Below are 13,630 nucleotides of genomic sequence, written 5' to 3'. Positions count from 1 at the left end.
ATCCAGCTTTCATTCAAGTGGCTCATCTTGATTAAAACATGTGGAGAAGTGGCCTGACCTGGGGCATACGTATGCATAAGCCTTTCCCTGCCAGAGATCCTGGGTCCAGGTTCCTCATACAACAAAGATTTATTCTCCACTATTCAACAAGAAAAACTCATTGGTCTTTTAGCAAGCCCAAATACTGACACCCGCGTGGTACCCCCAGCACCCAGACCCATGCCAGACTCTGGGTTACCCTCTGGTAAGCCCTTCCTCCCTACAGCTCCCAGCCTTTTCACCATTCTACAGGAAACACATCACCTCCCAAACTACACCCAGCCCAGTTTAGCAAGAGATTGTTGGCTCTGTCTCCAAGTCAGATTGTCTTATTACACAGGTATACAAAGCCCTCACCAGATAATAAATTCTAGTATTCCATGTTCCTCTAGAAAACCTTCTCTATCCCTTGGATCTATCCAAGGAAATGCTTCTTGCATATTTTCATCTGATTACGACTTTCTTAACTCTCCTGACCCTAATACTTACATGTCAGAATATATTCTGTTTGTCACCCACTTTTCTGCATACTTTGTTACAAATATAGGATTTTTAACGGAATATACTCAATATTTCTTCCCCTTTAGTTGAAAACTATCACCCTCCTAATAATTCATGGTTTGCTTGCACAATGGGTTCGACCCACTGTATCAGGTTTCTCTCAGATGCAGAACCTGTAGCCCCTTTCTTATGTGTATCAGTACATGTGTTTCCTCAGGTGTACACCTATTGGAGGGTGGGCCTACTTCTCTTCAATTCTCTCACTGGAATAAATAGAGCAAAAGGAGCAGACCTCCTGGTTGTCTCAATCCTGGTAGGTTTGGGACTTGGTGCAATGGCTGCCCTAAGTACTGCTGCCCTAGTGCAAGAAGAAATGGGTCTCACTCATCTAACTAAGGCCACTGACATGGACTTAGGTCACCTTCAGTATTCCACTGAACACTTCTACTATCAGGCCAGTTCTCTTGCTGAAATGGTGCTGCAAAATACAAAGGGGCTGGACCTCCCGTTTTTGAGCCAAGGCAGCCTATGTGTTGCACTGGGAGAACTTGTTGTTTCTATGCTACTCAATTAGGAGTTATAAGTGACTCCCTCCAAAAGGTAAAAGAAAATCTAGAAACTTGCCATGAAGACACACAACGATGGCATAGTCATATGTTTAACTGGAACCCATGGCTGATCACCCTGTTAACTGGTCTTGTGGGACTGATTGTAGGCCCCTGCATTCTTAACTGGTTACTTAACTTCACTAGACGTCGTACAGCTTCTGTTAAACTTAAATAAATGCATACCTGGTACCCTGCTCTAAATAACCTTCCTGATCAATGTGATGATGTGGCTGAATCACAGATTTGATTACTGTCAACACACAAAGCAGGTAACGAAATACAGAGGACACTGCCTAAGTGCTTCTGGGGGGGCACACCCCCCTGAAATTTAGGAGCATGGCAGCAGTCCTGTCTCCGCACAAGCAGAACAGGAATGCGGATGCCGAGGCAGCAGGGAGATTATTCGGCTTTAATTGGCACCGGGTTTTTTGGGCACCTGTAGACTTGTGAGAGCAACTAAATGGACCTTTCTGGGAAGATATACATCACCGTCCTGTTTTCTGTCATGGGGCACCAGACTGAATAAAACTGATGTATAACCTTGCCTATGTGCTTACTTGCATGTCTAGTTGTTTGGACCCTAAAATAAAAGGAGTCATGCCCTGTCTCATCATTGGCAGTTCACAACAATGAAGTGACACCCTGACAGTAGGGACTCCATTTTACACACAAACCAGGCTGTTTCGCAGAACATGGAAGTCCCCTAGCTTGATCGCTCAAGCTTAAAACAGAAAGGCTTCAAGTGGACTGATGTCAACATTCTAATTGGTGTTGTCAAGACTATAACTGACATTTGTTGCACGTATGATTTAGGTCAGCTTGACCTTAGCACCCATGTATTCCCCTCCCCTCCTTGTGGTTTTTGCCTTTATAAACCCTGTTACTTTGAGCTTTGGGGTTGAGAGTTCTTAAGGGCAGGAGCCCACTCTCGACCACCACCAAGAAAGGACTCTAAATTTTATCAGTGTGTGGTGCTCCTCTCTTTGCACTCGCTCAGGCATAACACTATATGCTGCTTTAGATGCATCCCAGAAGCTCTTATATTTGGTATTTCAATATCACTAAGTTTAAGTATTTCTTAATCTCTCATGATTTTTGCTTGGTTCCATGAGTTATTTAATGGTATACCTTTCTATTTCCAAATACATTGTCTGCTTTTAGCAATTTTTAAATTAATTGCAATAAAGACCACAGCAGTAGGTATTTTCCCCTCTCCCTTAACTCTAGAACCTTTTCCTTGAACTGAATCTTTCTTCAACTCTCTTCTCTAAAGCAAACGGGACATTTCCAAGGTGGTTTGTTCTTGCCTGTGACATCTGGCCCCTAATCCACCTGACACAGGCAACACATACTTGAATCCAACAATGTGTGGCTTCAAGGCTCAAACTGCAAATCATGCCACCAAATACAAAATTTTGAGCCCACAAGACAGTGCACTGCACATAGTACTGGTAAGAACATTCACTGAAGGCTCACCAAATGCCAGGCACAGCACTTCATTTCTAATTTATTCTTCATAACACCACCACTGTGGGTGCCCATTTTGCAGACAAAGAAACTAAGGCACTGAGAAGTTGAACAATTTTCCCAAATCATACAGCTTCAAAGGGTAATACCAAGATCCCAGAGATGTGCTATACAAACACTCAAATGAGCTTTTTTGAACAATTCCACCATTGAGTACTTCATGGTCAAAATGGAATTTGTTGCCACAGGGTCATGCATTCACATAATCTTCTTTAACTTTACATAACACATTTAAATTTATTGAAAATCCTCAAATTATTTGGAATTATCTACATCTTTTACTATTTCACATTATCTGTGAAGAATGACAAGATTGGTAAATTCTTATTTCAGCTGCTACCTGCCTTTTGGTATCAGCTGTTTTGGTATTGTCTTTGTGCCTTCTAACCACATCCTTGTTTTTAATATTTCCTGTTCATGCTATTACATCTCAGGAAATAGACTTATCTAAATTACTTAACATAACATAATCTTCTCCAAAAGTCACTTTCTGTTGCTTCTGTCATCAAACTTTGCATTTTTTTCATAGCAGATCTAATTGTCCAGAACTAATTACATATATTTATATTTAAATTTATTTTCATGTTTTTACTTGAAAGTCAGAGAGCCAGAAATGGGCGGAGATTTTCCATCCACTGGTTCACTCTCCAAACGCCTGTTAACAGCTGGGGCTGAGTCAGGCCAAAGCCAGGAGCCAGGATTTCCCATGTGGGTGGCAAGGACCAAAGAAATGGTGCCTCCTGGGCACATTTTAGCAAGAAGCTCGATCAGAAGTGAAGCTGGACTTGAACCCAGCTACTCTGAGAGAGGATGCAGGTGTTCCAAGGTGTATCTTAACTGCTGTGCAAAAGGCCTGCCCTAAATTACATGCAATTTTAACTTTAACTGTATATTTATGCTCCTATCCCTAAAAATTAAAAGGAAAAGAAGAAACTGAATACATATGGGGTATATTTTACTAGTATTATTCAGTTTTGCTAGACAATTTATATTTTTAAATCATTGATGGTTACTTTTTCTCAATTAAAAAAACTGTTTTACTTATTTGAATGGTAAAGACACACACACACACACACACACACAGTGAAAGACAAAGACAGAAATCTTCCATCTGCTTATTTACTCCTCACACATACACAATAGCGGAAGCAAGGCCATTCTAAGCCCAGGAACTCAGTGACGAATCCCACATGGGTGGCAGAGGCCGGGCTACTTGGCCCGTCACCTGCTGCCACCCAGGGCATTAGCAGGGTGCCAGAAATGCACGCAGGTGCTCCAAGCAGCATCTTGAGCTCTGTACAGCACATCTACCCCTCATTTTCAAAAGTTTGTGCAGTTTTTTTTTAAACTTTTATTTAATGAATATAAATTTCCAAAGTACAGAATATGGATTACAATGGCTTCCCCCCCATAACGTCTCTCCCACCCGCAACCCTCCCCTTTCCCACTCCCTCTCCCCTTCCATTCAAATCAAGATTCGTTTTCTATTCTCTTTACATACAGAAGATCAGTTTAGCATACATTAAGTAAAGATTTCAACAGTTTGCTCCCATACAGAAACATAAAGTGAAAAATACTGTTTGAGTACTAGTTATAGCATTAAATCTCAATGTACAGCACACTAAGGCCAAAGATCCTACATGAGGAGTAAGTGCACAGTGACTCCTGTTGTTGACTTAACAAATTGACACTCTTGTTTATGGCATCAGTAATCACCCGAGGCTCTTGTCATGAGCTGCCAAGGCTATGGAAGCCCCCTGAGTTCACTGACTCTGATAATTTTTAGACAAAGCCATAGTCAGAGTGGAAGTTCTCTCCTTCCTTCAGAGAAAGGTACCTCCTTCTTTGATGACCCGTTCTTTCCACTGGGATCTCACTCGCGGAGATCTTTCATTTAGGTTTGTTTTTTTTTTTTTTTCCCCAGAGTGTCTTGGCTTCCCATGCCTGAAATACTCTCATGGGCTTTTCAGCAGGATCCGCATGCCTTAAGGGCTGATTCTGAGGCCAGAGTGCTGTTTAGGACATCTGCCATTCTATGGATCTGCTGTGTATCTCACTTCCCATGTTGGATCATTCTCTCCCTTTTTTATTCTATCAGCTAGTATTTGCAGACACTATTCTTGTTTATGTGATCCCTTTGGTTCTTAATCCTATCATTATATCAATTGTGAACAGAAATTGATCACTGGGACTAGTGAGATGGCATTGGTACATGCCACCTTGATGGGACTGAATTGGAATCCCCTGGTATGTTTCTAACTCTACCGTTTGAGGTAAGTCAGCCTGAGCATGTCCCGAATTGCACATCTCTTCCCTTTCGTATTCCCACTCTTATATTTAACAGCGATCACTTTTCAGTTAAGTTTCAGCACTTAAGAAGAATTGTGTATTGATTACGGTATTCAACCAAAAGTATTAAGTAGAACAAACAAAAAAACTACTAAGAGGGATAATGTGTCAAGTTGCTCATCAACAGTCAGGGTGAGGGCTGATCAAGTCACCGTTTCTCATAGTGTTCATTTCACTTTAACAGGTTTCCTTTTTGGTGCTTAGTTGTCACCTATCAAGGAGAACAAGTGGTATTTGTCCCTTTGGGATTGGCTTATTTCACTCAGCATAATGTTTTCCAAATTCCTAACAGGGATCACTTTTCAGTTAAAATTTAAACACCTAAGAATAATTGTGTGTTAATTACAGAGTTCAACCAATGGTACTAGAACAAAAAAAAAATCACTAAAATGGATAAAGTATTACAGTGTACATCAACCATCAGGACAAGAGCTGATCAAGTCACTGTTTCTCACAGTGTCCATTTCACTTCAACAAGTTTCCCCTTTGGTGCTCAGTTAGTTGTCGCCGATCAGGGAGAAAATACGATATTTGTCCCTTTGGAACTGGCTTAATTCACTCAGCATGATGTTTTCCAGATTCCTCCATCTTGTTGCAAATGACCAGGTTTCGTTGTTTTTGACTGCTGTATAGTATTCTATAGAGTACATGTCCCATAATTTCTTTATCCAGTCTACTGTTGATGGGCATTTAGGTTGGTTCCAGGTCTTAGCTATTGTGAATTGAGCTGCAATAAACATTAATGTGCAGACAGCTTGTTTGTTTGCCAATTTCATTTTCTTTGGGTAAATTCCAAGGAGTGGGATGGCTGGGTTGAATGGTAGGGTTATATTCAGGTTTCTGAGGAATCTCCAAACTGACTTCCATAGTGGCTTAACCAATTTGCATTCCCACCAACAGTGGGTTAGTGTCCCTTTTTCCCCACATCCTCTCCAGCATCTATTGTTGGTAGATTTCTGAATGTGAGCCATTCTAACTGGGGTGAGATGAAACCTCATTGTGGTTTTGATTTGCATTTCCCTGATTGCTAGTGATCTTGAACATTTTTTCATGTGTCTGTTGGCCATTTGGATTTCCTCTTTTGAAAAATGTCTATTGAGGTCCTTGGCCCATCTCTTAAGTGGGTTGTTTGTTTTGATGTTGTGGATTTCTTGATCTCATTGTAGATTTTGGTTATCAACCCTTTATCTGTTGCATAGTTTGCAAATATTGTTTCCGATTCTGTCGGTTGTCTCTTCAATTTCCTGACTGTTTCTTTTGAAGTACAGAAACTTCTCAATTTGATGCAACTGGCCTCCAGGCTGTCCCAGGGAGGAGTATGGGTCAGCAGCAGAGCAGGCTGGATATCATAGATTCATGGTTCATTCTTGCCTCTGTTAGGTAGGAAGTCAGAAATTTAGCACATGTGTGTGTGAGACAGGCCTAAAGACCAGCAGCTAGTGTGCAAGCTCCAGAAGCCCAGCATCTTGCACTTCAAAGTCCTGCTCAGACCCTGATCATCTCCCAGGTCCCAGCCCTTCACCCAAGGAAAGCTCCCAGGAGAATTCTCTGTCCTTAGGGCCAAAAGGGTTACCTGAAAACATGGGGCAATAAAACCTTCACAGACACCCTAAGGGAAGCCCCTCTGCTCTGCCCTGTCCCAGCAAATCTGGGGAGGAATTTGCTAATTTCTACCCAACAACCCTTTGCTAGGACTTCGCATCCTTTGTCCAGGAGGAGAGGGAGACATGGGTAAACCAACTCCCTTAAAAACCTAGGGAGTCCAGGCCGGTGCCGTGGCTCACTAGGCTAATCCTACACCTAGCGGCACCAGCACACCGGGTTCTAGTCCTGGTCGGGGCGCCGCATTCTGTCCTGGTTGCCCCTCTTCCAGGCCATCTCTCTGCTGTGGCCTGGGAAGGCAGTGGAGGATGGCCCAAGTGCTTGGGCCCTGCACCCCATAAGAGACCAGGATAAGTACCTGGCTCCTGCCATCGGATCAGCACTGTGCGCTGGCCCCAGCACGCCAGCTGTGGCAGCCATTGGAGGGTGAACCACTGGCAAAAGGAAGACCTTTCTCTCTGTCTCTCTCTCTCACTATCCACTCTGCCTGTCAAAAACAAAAACAAAAAAACAAACAAAAAAAACCACCACCTAGGGAGTCCAAACAGACTGAGCTCAGTCCTCTGCCTCTCAGTTGAGCCACCTGCTTGGCCTGCCAGGTGTATTCTATCTATTCAACCGTGTAACCTCACTCTCCCCCAGTCTGAGCAACTGGGTGCTCTTTCTGTCCCTTCCACGCTGAGGGATGCTCTCTCTCCAATAAAGTCCTATCATTCCCCTCTCTGTCTCATGCCTGTATTCTTTCTTGGTGAAGACAAGAGCCCCATGGCTTCCAGGGCCTTTCTTCCAGTGACACCTCTACTCTGTGTCAGTGAAGTTCAGGCAACTCAAGTAAACAGGTAACACACGATACACAAGATTCTATTAGCCAAGTTGGTAAAACATTCATACTTCTTCTAAGTACTTGAAAAAAAACATTAAGTTCTGATTACCAGGACAGGGCACCCTACTGACAACTGCAGCCCAATCAAATTTTACATTTTTCATCATTAGTCTAATACATTTGGAATCTAATCCCATACATGTTTCCCAGATTCTGGCCTATACAATTTTCTGTGATCCTTCAAATCTTTTCATGTATAGATTATTTCCACATGGGTAGCATCTTGTACTTTCTTCTCTGGGTTATTGCTATAGGTTGAAAACTGTCTCCTGGGAATTTTACATGTTAAAGTCCTAAACCTCAAAATGTGGCCTTGTTTCAGATAGGGTCTTTTTTTTTTTTTAAGATTGATTGATTGATTGACAGGCAGAGTTACACAGTGAGAGACAAAGGTCTTCCTTTTTCCATTGGCTCACCCCCAAATGGCTGCCACGGCCGGCGTGCTGCGCCGATCTGAAGCCAGGAGCCAGGTGCATTCTCCTGGTCTCCTGTGCAGGTGCAGGGCCCAAGCACTTGGGCCATCCTCCACTGACTTCCTGGGCCACAGCACAGAGCTGGACTGGAAGAGGAGCAACCGGGACAGAATCTGGCGCCCCAACCGGGACTAGAATCCGGGGTGCCCGGTGCCGCAGGCAGAGGATTAGCCAAGTGAGCCACGGTGCCAGTCAAGATTTATTTATTTATTTGAAAGGAAGAGTTACAGAGAAAAAGAAGGAAAAAGAGAGAGAAAGAGAGAGAGAGAGAGAAAGGTCTTCCATCCACTGGATCACTCCCCAAATGGCCACAACGGCTGGAGCTGGTCCAGTCAAAGCCAGGAGCCAAGTCTCCTACATGGGTGCAGGGGCCCAGGGACTTGGGCCATCTTCCACTGCTTCCCCAGGCACATTAGCAGGGAGCAGGACTGAACCAGCACCCATATGGGATGCTAGCACTAGGGCTGGCAGCTTTACCCACTATGCTACATGCTGGCCCCCAGATAGAGTATTTAGAGAGGTAATCAAGTTAAAATAAATTCCGTTACAGCTTATTAAACCACAATGTCTGGTATCAGTATAGAAAGGGGGTACCTGGCCAAAGACATGCACTCAGGATGAAAGCCACAGGAAATCAATGGCAGAGTTGTTTCTAGAAGCCAAGGAACACCCAATATTGCCAACAAATGAGAAGCTGGGGTAAAGGCATGGAACAGCACGCAGGTGACTTGCGTGCATTTTCTCATTTAATCATCACAACATTTCCATGAAGGCATGTTAAAACAGTATCTTCAGACAAAGACATTTAACAGAGTTTGAGCATAAATGCATGTGAGGCACTTAGCACAATACCAACATCAAAAGTGGAAAGGGAGAGGAAGGTGTACAGCTCTGGAAAGAGCAAACGGGCTCGAAGGAAACAAATGGAAGGTCAGACAGTTTGGGACTGTTTATGCAGTTTCTCAGCCCTGGGACAGTGGTGCGTCTTCCTCCTGCGGTGGAGCTCCCTCAGAGGGTCAGCCCTGAAAAGGCTCTGCCTTGAGTTAGACAAAAAAGCTCCAAAAAGTCCTCACGCTGCATCTGCTGTGTCTTCAACAACCTCGTTTATAATAATCTTCACATCAACTCTGGAGGTTCCAGTGAGTCCCCACACATTTCTGTTAAAAATTTAAGTTAGCATGTCATCCTGCACATTCTAAAAAGATTTATTTATCTATCTATATATTTATCTATCTATTTATTTGAAGGGTTGAGCAACAGAGAGGGATCTTCCAACCCCTGGTTCATTCCCTAAATGGCCCCAACAGCTGGGTCTGGGCCAGGTTGAAGCAAGGAGATGAACTTCATCTGGGTCTCCTACATGGGTGCAGGGGCACAAGCACTTGGGCCATCTTCCACTATCTTTGCAGGCACATTATCAGGGATCTGGATCAGAGGCAGGGCAGTCAGGACTAGAAACGGCACTCTCATATGGGATGCCACACCAGCCCCTCCTCTAGTTCTTTATACTGAATATTATACACCACAAGCCATAGTTAGCTCACTGTGCTAAAAACTTCAAAACCTGTTACAGTCACCCTTCTATTATGGTACCCAATATCCAACATCTCCTCAACTCCCACCCCACATAATCCTTCCCAACTTCTAGTAATCACTATTTTGAATCTGGATAAAATATATACATTTTACATATCATACAATTTTTAACTTCAACATACCAGAGAGAATATGAGATATTTGTCATTCTCTGTCTGGCTTATTTCATTTAACACTTTGCTGCAAATGTCAGGATTTCATTTTTATGGCAGAATAATATTTCACTGTGAATAGATAGCACATTTTCTTTATCATGCTGATGTTGATCACATAGCCTGGCTACTGTGAACAGTTCTGCAGTGAACACAGAGGTACAGGTATCTTTTCCATATGCTGCCCACAGAGAATCTCCTGATATAAACATAATTCAAAAGAAATGCAAGAAGTCAACTTTTTAAACTGTGTATATATAATTTCAGATAATCATATTACAGCTCATTTTTATGAAAATAAAATGATAATTACGCTGCAAGTGTTTATGGAAAAGGTTTCTGCCTTTGTTACATATTAAAATTAGTGGTTCATATGTTAGAAGACCAACAGAGCACTGGTAATAATAACTTCTTCTCCATATATTAGAATTTCCTATTCCAGGGGCTGGTGCAATGTCAGCATCCTATATGGGGGCCATTTCATGGCCTGGCTGCTCCACTTCCTACACAGCTGTCTGCTGGGAAAAGAGTGGAATATGGGCCACCTACTTGGGCTCTTGAATCCATGTAGGGAACCCAGAAGAAGCTCCTGGCTCCTGGCTTCAGATTACCTCAGCTCTAGCTGTTGTGGCCACTGGAGAGTGAACCAGAGGATGGAAGACATCTCTCTCTCTCTGTAACTCTGCCTCTCAAATAAATAAACTGTAAACAAAAAATTCTTATTCTAGAGTGTGTTCAGAGAATTCATTAGGTAACAAAACATTTAATGCATTTCCAATTCAAGAACAATGAACATCCTGCATTCTAGGGTGTGTTTGAGGCCCCAGAACTGTGACTGCTGAGTGTGCCACTCCTCTTCAACCATAACTTTTGGTGCTATACTACCCACCCCAACATTTTGTGATTTGTTCTGCATCTCTATATCATGGCATTTTTCAACATTCTGGAGACATTTGATTATTTTGGGTGTGTTTAGTCAAATACCACACACTTGGCTCTCAAAACAAATGTTTCCATTTGGGAAATCAGTGAGCTTCCCACTTTCTCCCTTTCTCCATATCCTAGCCAACACATGTTATTGCCTGTCTTTAATTTTAGCCATCCTGGTCGACATGAAGTGGTATCTCAGTATAGTTCTTTTTTTTTTTTTTTTTTTTTGTAAAGATTTTACTTATTTATTTGAGAGGCAGAGTTACAGACAGAGGGAGGGAGAGACAGAAAGAAAAGTCTTCCTTCTGTTGGTTCACTCCCCAGTGGTCGAAATGGCCAGAGCTGGGCTGATCCAAAGGCAGAAGCCAGGAGCATCTTCTGGGTCTCCCACACAGGTGCAGAAGCCTAAGTACTTGGACCACCTTCCACTGCTTTCCCAGGCCATAGAAGGGAGCTGGATTGGAGGTGGAATAACTGGGACACAAACTGGCACCTATATGGGATGCCAGTGGTAGAAGTGGAGGTTTAGCCTGCCACACCACAGCACTGGCCCTCGGTGTACTTCTGATTTGCACATCTTTAATGACAAATGATATCAAACATCTTTTCATGTGCTTAATTCGCATGTGTGTATCTTTTTGTAGACTTGTCTATTTAGAATCTTTACCTATTTTTAGTTGGTTTACCTTTATTATTGAGTTCTTTTTTTAAAAAAAAGATTTATTTATTTATTTGAAAGAGTTACACACAGAGAGAAGGAGACGCAGAGAGAGAGAGAGGTCTTCCATCCACTGGTTCACTCCCCAGTTGGCCCCAACAGCTGGAGCTGTGCCAATCTGAAGCCGGGAGCCAGGAGCTTCTTCCGGGTCTCCCAAGTGGATGCAGAGGCCCAAAGACTTGGCCACCTTCTACTGCTTTCCCGGGCCACAGCAGAGAGCTGGATTGGAAGTGGAGCAGCCAGGACTAGAACTGGTACCCATATGGGATGGCTGTGCTTCAGGCCAGGGCATTAACCCGCTAAGCCACAGCGCCGGCCCCTATTATTGAGTTCTAGTAATTCCTTTAATTTTAGATACAAGTCACTTACCAGATATGTGATTTGCAAAGATATTCTTCTTTCTGTATTTTCTTTTTGCTTCCTTGATAGGGTCCTTTGAAGTACAAACATTCTTAATTTTGCCGAGGTCTGGAGCAGCCACTCAGTGGTTAAGACACCCAGGTCCCGCGTCAGAATGCCTAGTGCCTCCCCAGCTCTGCCTGCCATCTCCAGCTTCCTGCCAAGGCAGACCCTGAGAGCCTGCAGCTGACAGCTAACGCGATCAGGTTCCTGTCATTTACATGGGAAACCTGGATTGAATTCCCAACATCCATATTATTCCCCACTCAACTTCAGCCACTGTGGGCATTTAGGGAGTGAAGCAGTGGATAGGAGCTTGCTTTTCTCTTGCTCTCGCGCTCTCTCTCTGTGTTTGTGTGTTTGTGTGTGTGTGTGTGTGTGTGCTTCTGTCTTTACCTCTCTGACTCTAAAACAAAAATAAAAAATTTAAAGTTGGCACTTCTGTTCATCTAAACACCATTAGGTATCTGACAATAGTGGCAACTTGAATCGTTGAAGAGGAACTTTTAAATAAATGGTGTTGGGGGCCAGTGGGGTAGACATTTGACCTGGTAAGTCATTGCTGGGGATGACCAGAGCACCAGAGATCTAGTCCAGGCTCCACTCCCAATTCTAGCTTCCTGGTAATCTGCTCCCTGGGAGGCAACAGGTGATGGCTCAAGTAGATGGGTGCCAACTACCCATATGGTAGACCTGGAATGAGCTCTAGGGTCCTGGCTTCAGCCTGTCCTAGCCCTGACTCTTCTGAGTATTTGAAACAGCAGATGGGAGATGTTGCTCTCTCATTCTCTTTCTCTGCCTTTCAAATAAATAAAACTAGTGCTGCTAGGACAACTGGCTAATCATCTGGAAAATGTAACATACAGACATCCATATTTCATACCATATACAAGAATAAAATCCAATTGGGCTACGGATCTGTATGGAAGAAATAAAACCATTCAAGCTCTGATAACAAATATGAGTAGGTCTTTATCTAACTTCAGTGTGGGGAATGACTTTCTAATTCTGACTCAAAATTCAGTTGCTAGAAAAGATCAATAAATCTGACTAGTTAAATGCTTAAATTTGCATGATACAAGGATCATAATAAAAGTCAAAAGACAAGTTACAATCCTGAGAAACCTTAAAAATTGGGGAATAAATGAGCAAAACTCAATAGGAAAATAGGAAAAAGAGTAAACAGAGAATTCAAAAAAAGAAAATTGGCTTTCAAACATGTAAAAAGTTCAAATTCACTCATAATCAGAAAAATGCATATTAAATCATTCTGAAATACCATTTCTTACCTGGAAGATGTTAGACTGGAAAAAATGTTAAAAGTATAGTCTGACAACACATTCTGTTGGAAAGACTATCAGGAAATACAGAGTTTCAGACATTATAGGTAGGAATGCAATTGGTACATCCCTTTTGGAGAGAGATCAGATAACAGTTATCAAATCCAACAATCCCATTTCTAGGAATTTACTAAGGAGATAAACCTCCAACAACATAAAAATACATAACACACAAAGTCATTGCAGTTTTGCTATTAATTGTGAAATATTGGAAGGAATCCACAGAAGAATGGTTCAATCAACTACGACGCATCTGCACACCACAGGAATAGGCACCTGCACAAAACAATCAGGACGATCTTTGCAAGTGGATATGGAATAATTTCCAGGACATGGGGTTAAGTGAAAAAAGAGTCCCAAAGATTTTTTTTATGATATTCTCTCTGTAAAGTCACAAAGAAGAGTTATGAAATGCACATGCATGTACTCACAGGGCCTAAGAAACACAGGAAGATTAAATCAGAATCTAGAGAGACTGGATAGAAGGAATAGATGAGCAAGGGGTAGAAATAG

At 42.6% G+C, this 13,630-nt stretch overlaps 1 protein-coding gene across 6 annotated transcripts in view; it reads right to left on the bottom strand.

Moving 5' to 3' along the window:
* LOC149124766 (uncharacterized) overlaps positions 1–13,630 on the bottom strand; it is a 168,056-nt gene that overhangs the window by 58,582 nt on the left and 95,844 nt on the right. For 4 of the 6 annotated variants that reach the window (XR_016213034.1, XR_016213032.1, XR_016213033.1 and 1 more), the window contains one exon: positions 8,696–9,139. The exons of 1 other annotated variant lie outside the window; for it this stretch is intronic. Coding sequence is in view for 1 of the 5 variants with exons in the window: in XM_089303970.1 (XP_089160096.1) it covers positions 9,104–9,139; positions 11,748–11,811 (100 nt within the window). In the remaining 4 variants the exon portion in view is untranslated. Of the gene's footprint in view, positions 1–8,695; positions 9,140–11,747; positions 11,812–13,630 lie in introns of those variants that run through there. One more of the 6 variants, XM_089303970.1, reaches the window with a different exon arrangement.

Source organism: Oryctolagus cuniculus, chromosome 9, assembly GCF_051225735.1.
Source record: "Oryctolagus cuniculus isolate XC-2025 breed Fujian yellow rabbit chromosome 9, ASM5122573v1, whole genome shotgun sequence".
NCBI classification, from domain to species: domain Eukaryota; kingdom Metazoa; phylum Chordata; class Mammalia; order Lagomorpha; family Leporidae; genus Oryctolagus; species Oryctolagus cuniculus.
Note: the sequence above shows the minus strand (reverse complement) of the source record. Positions and strands in the feature narration are given on the sequence as shown.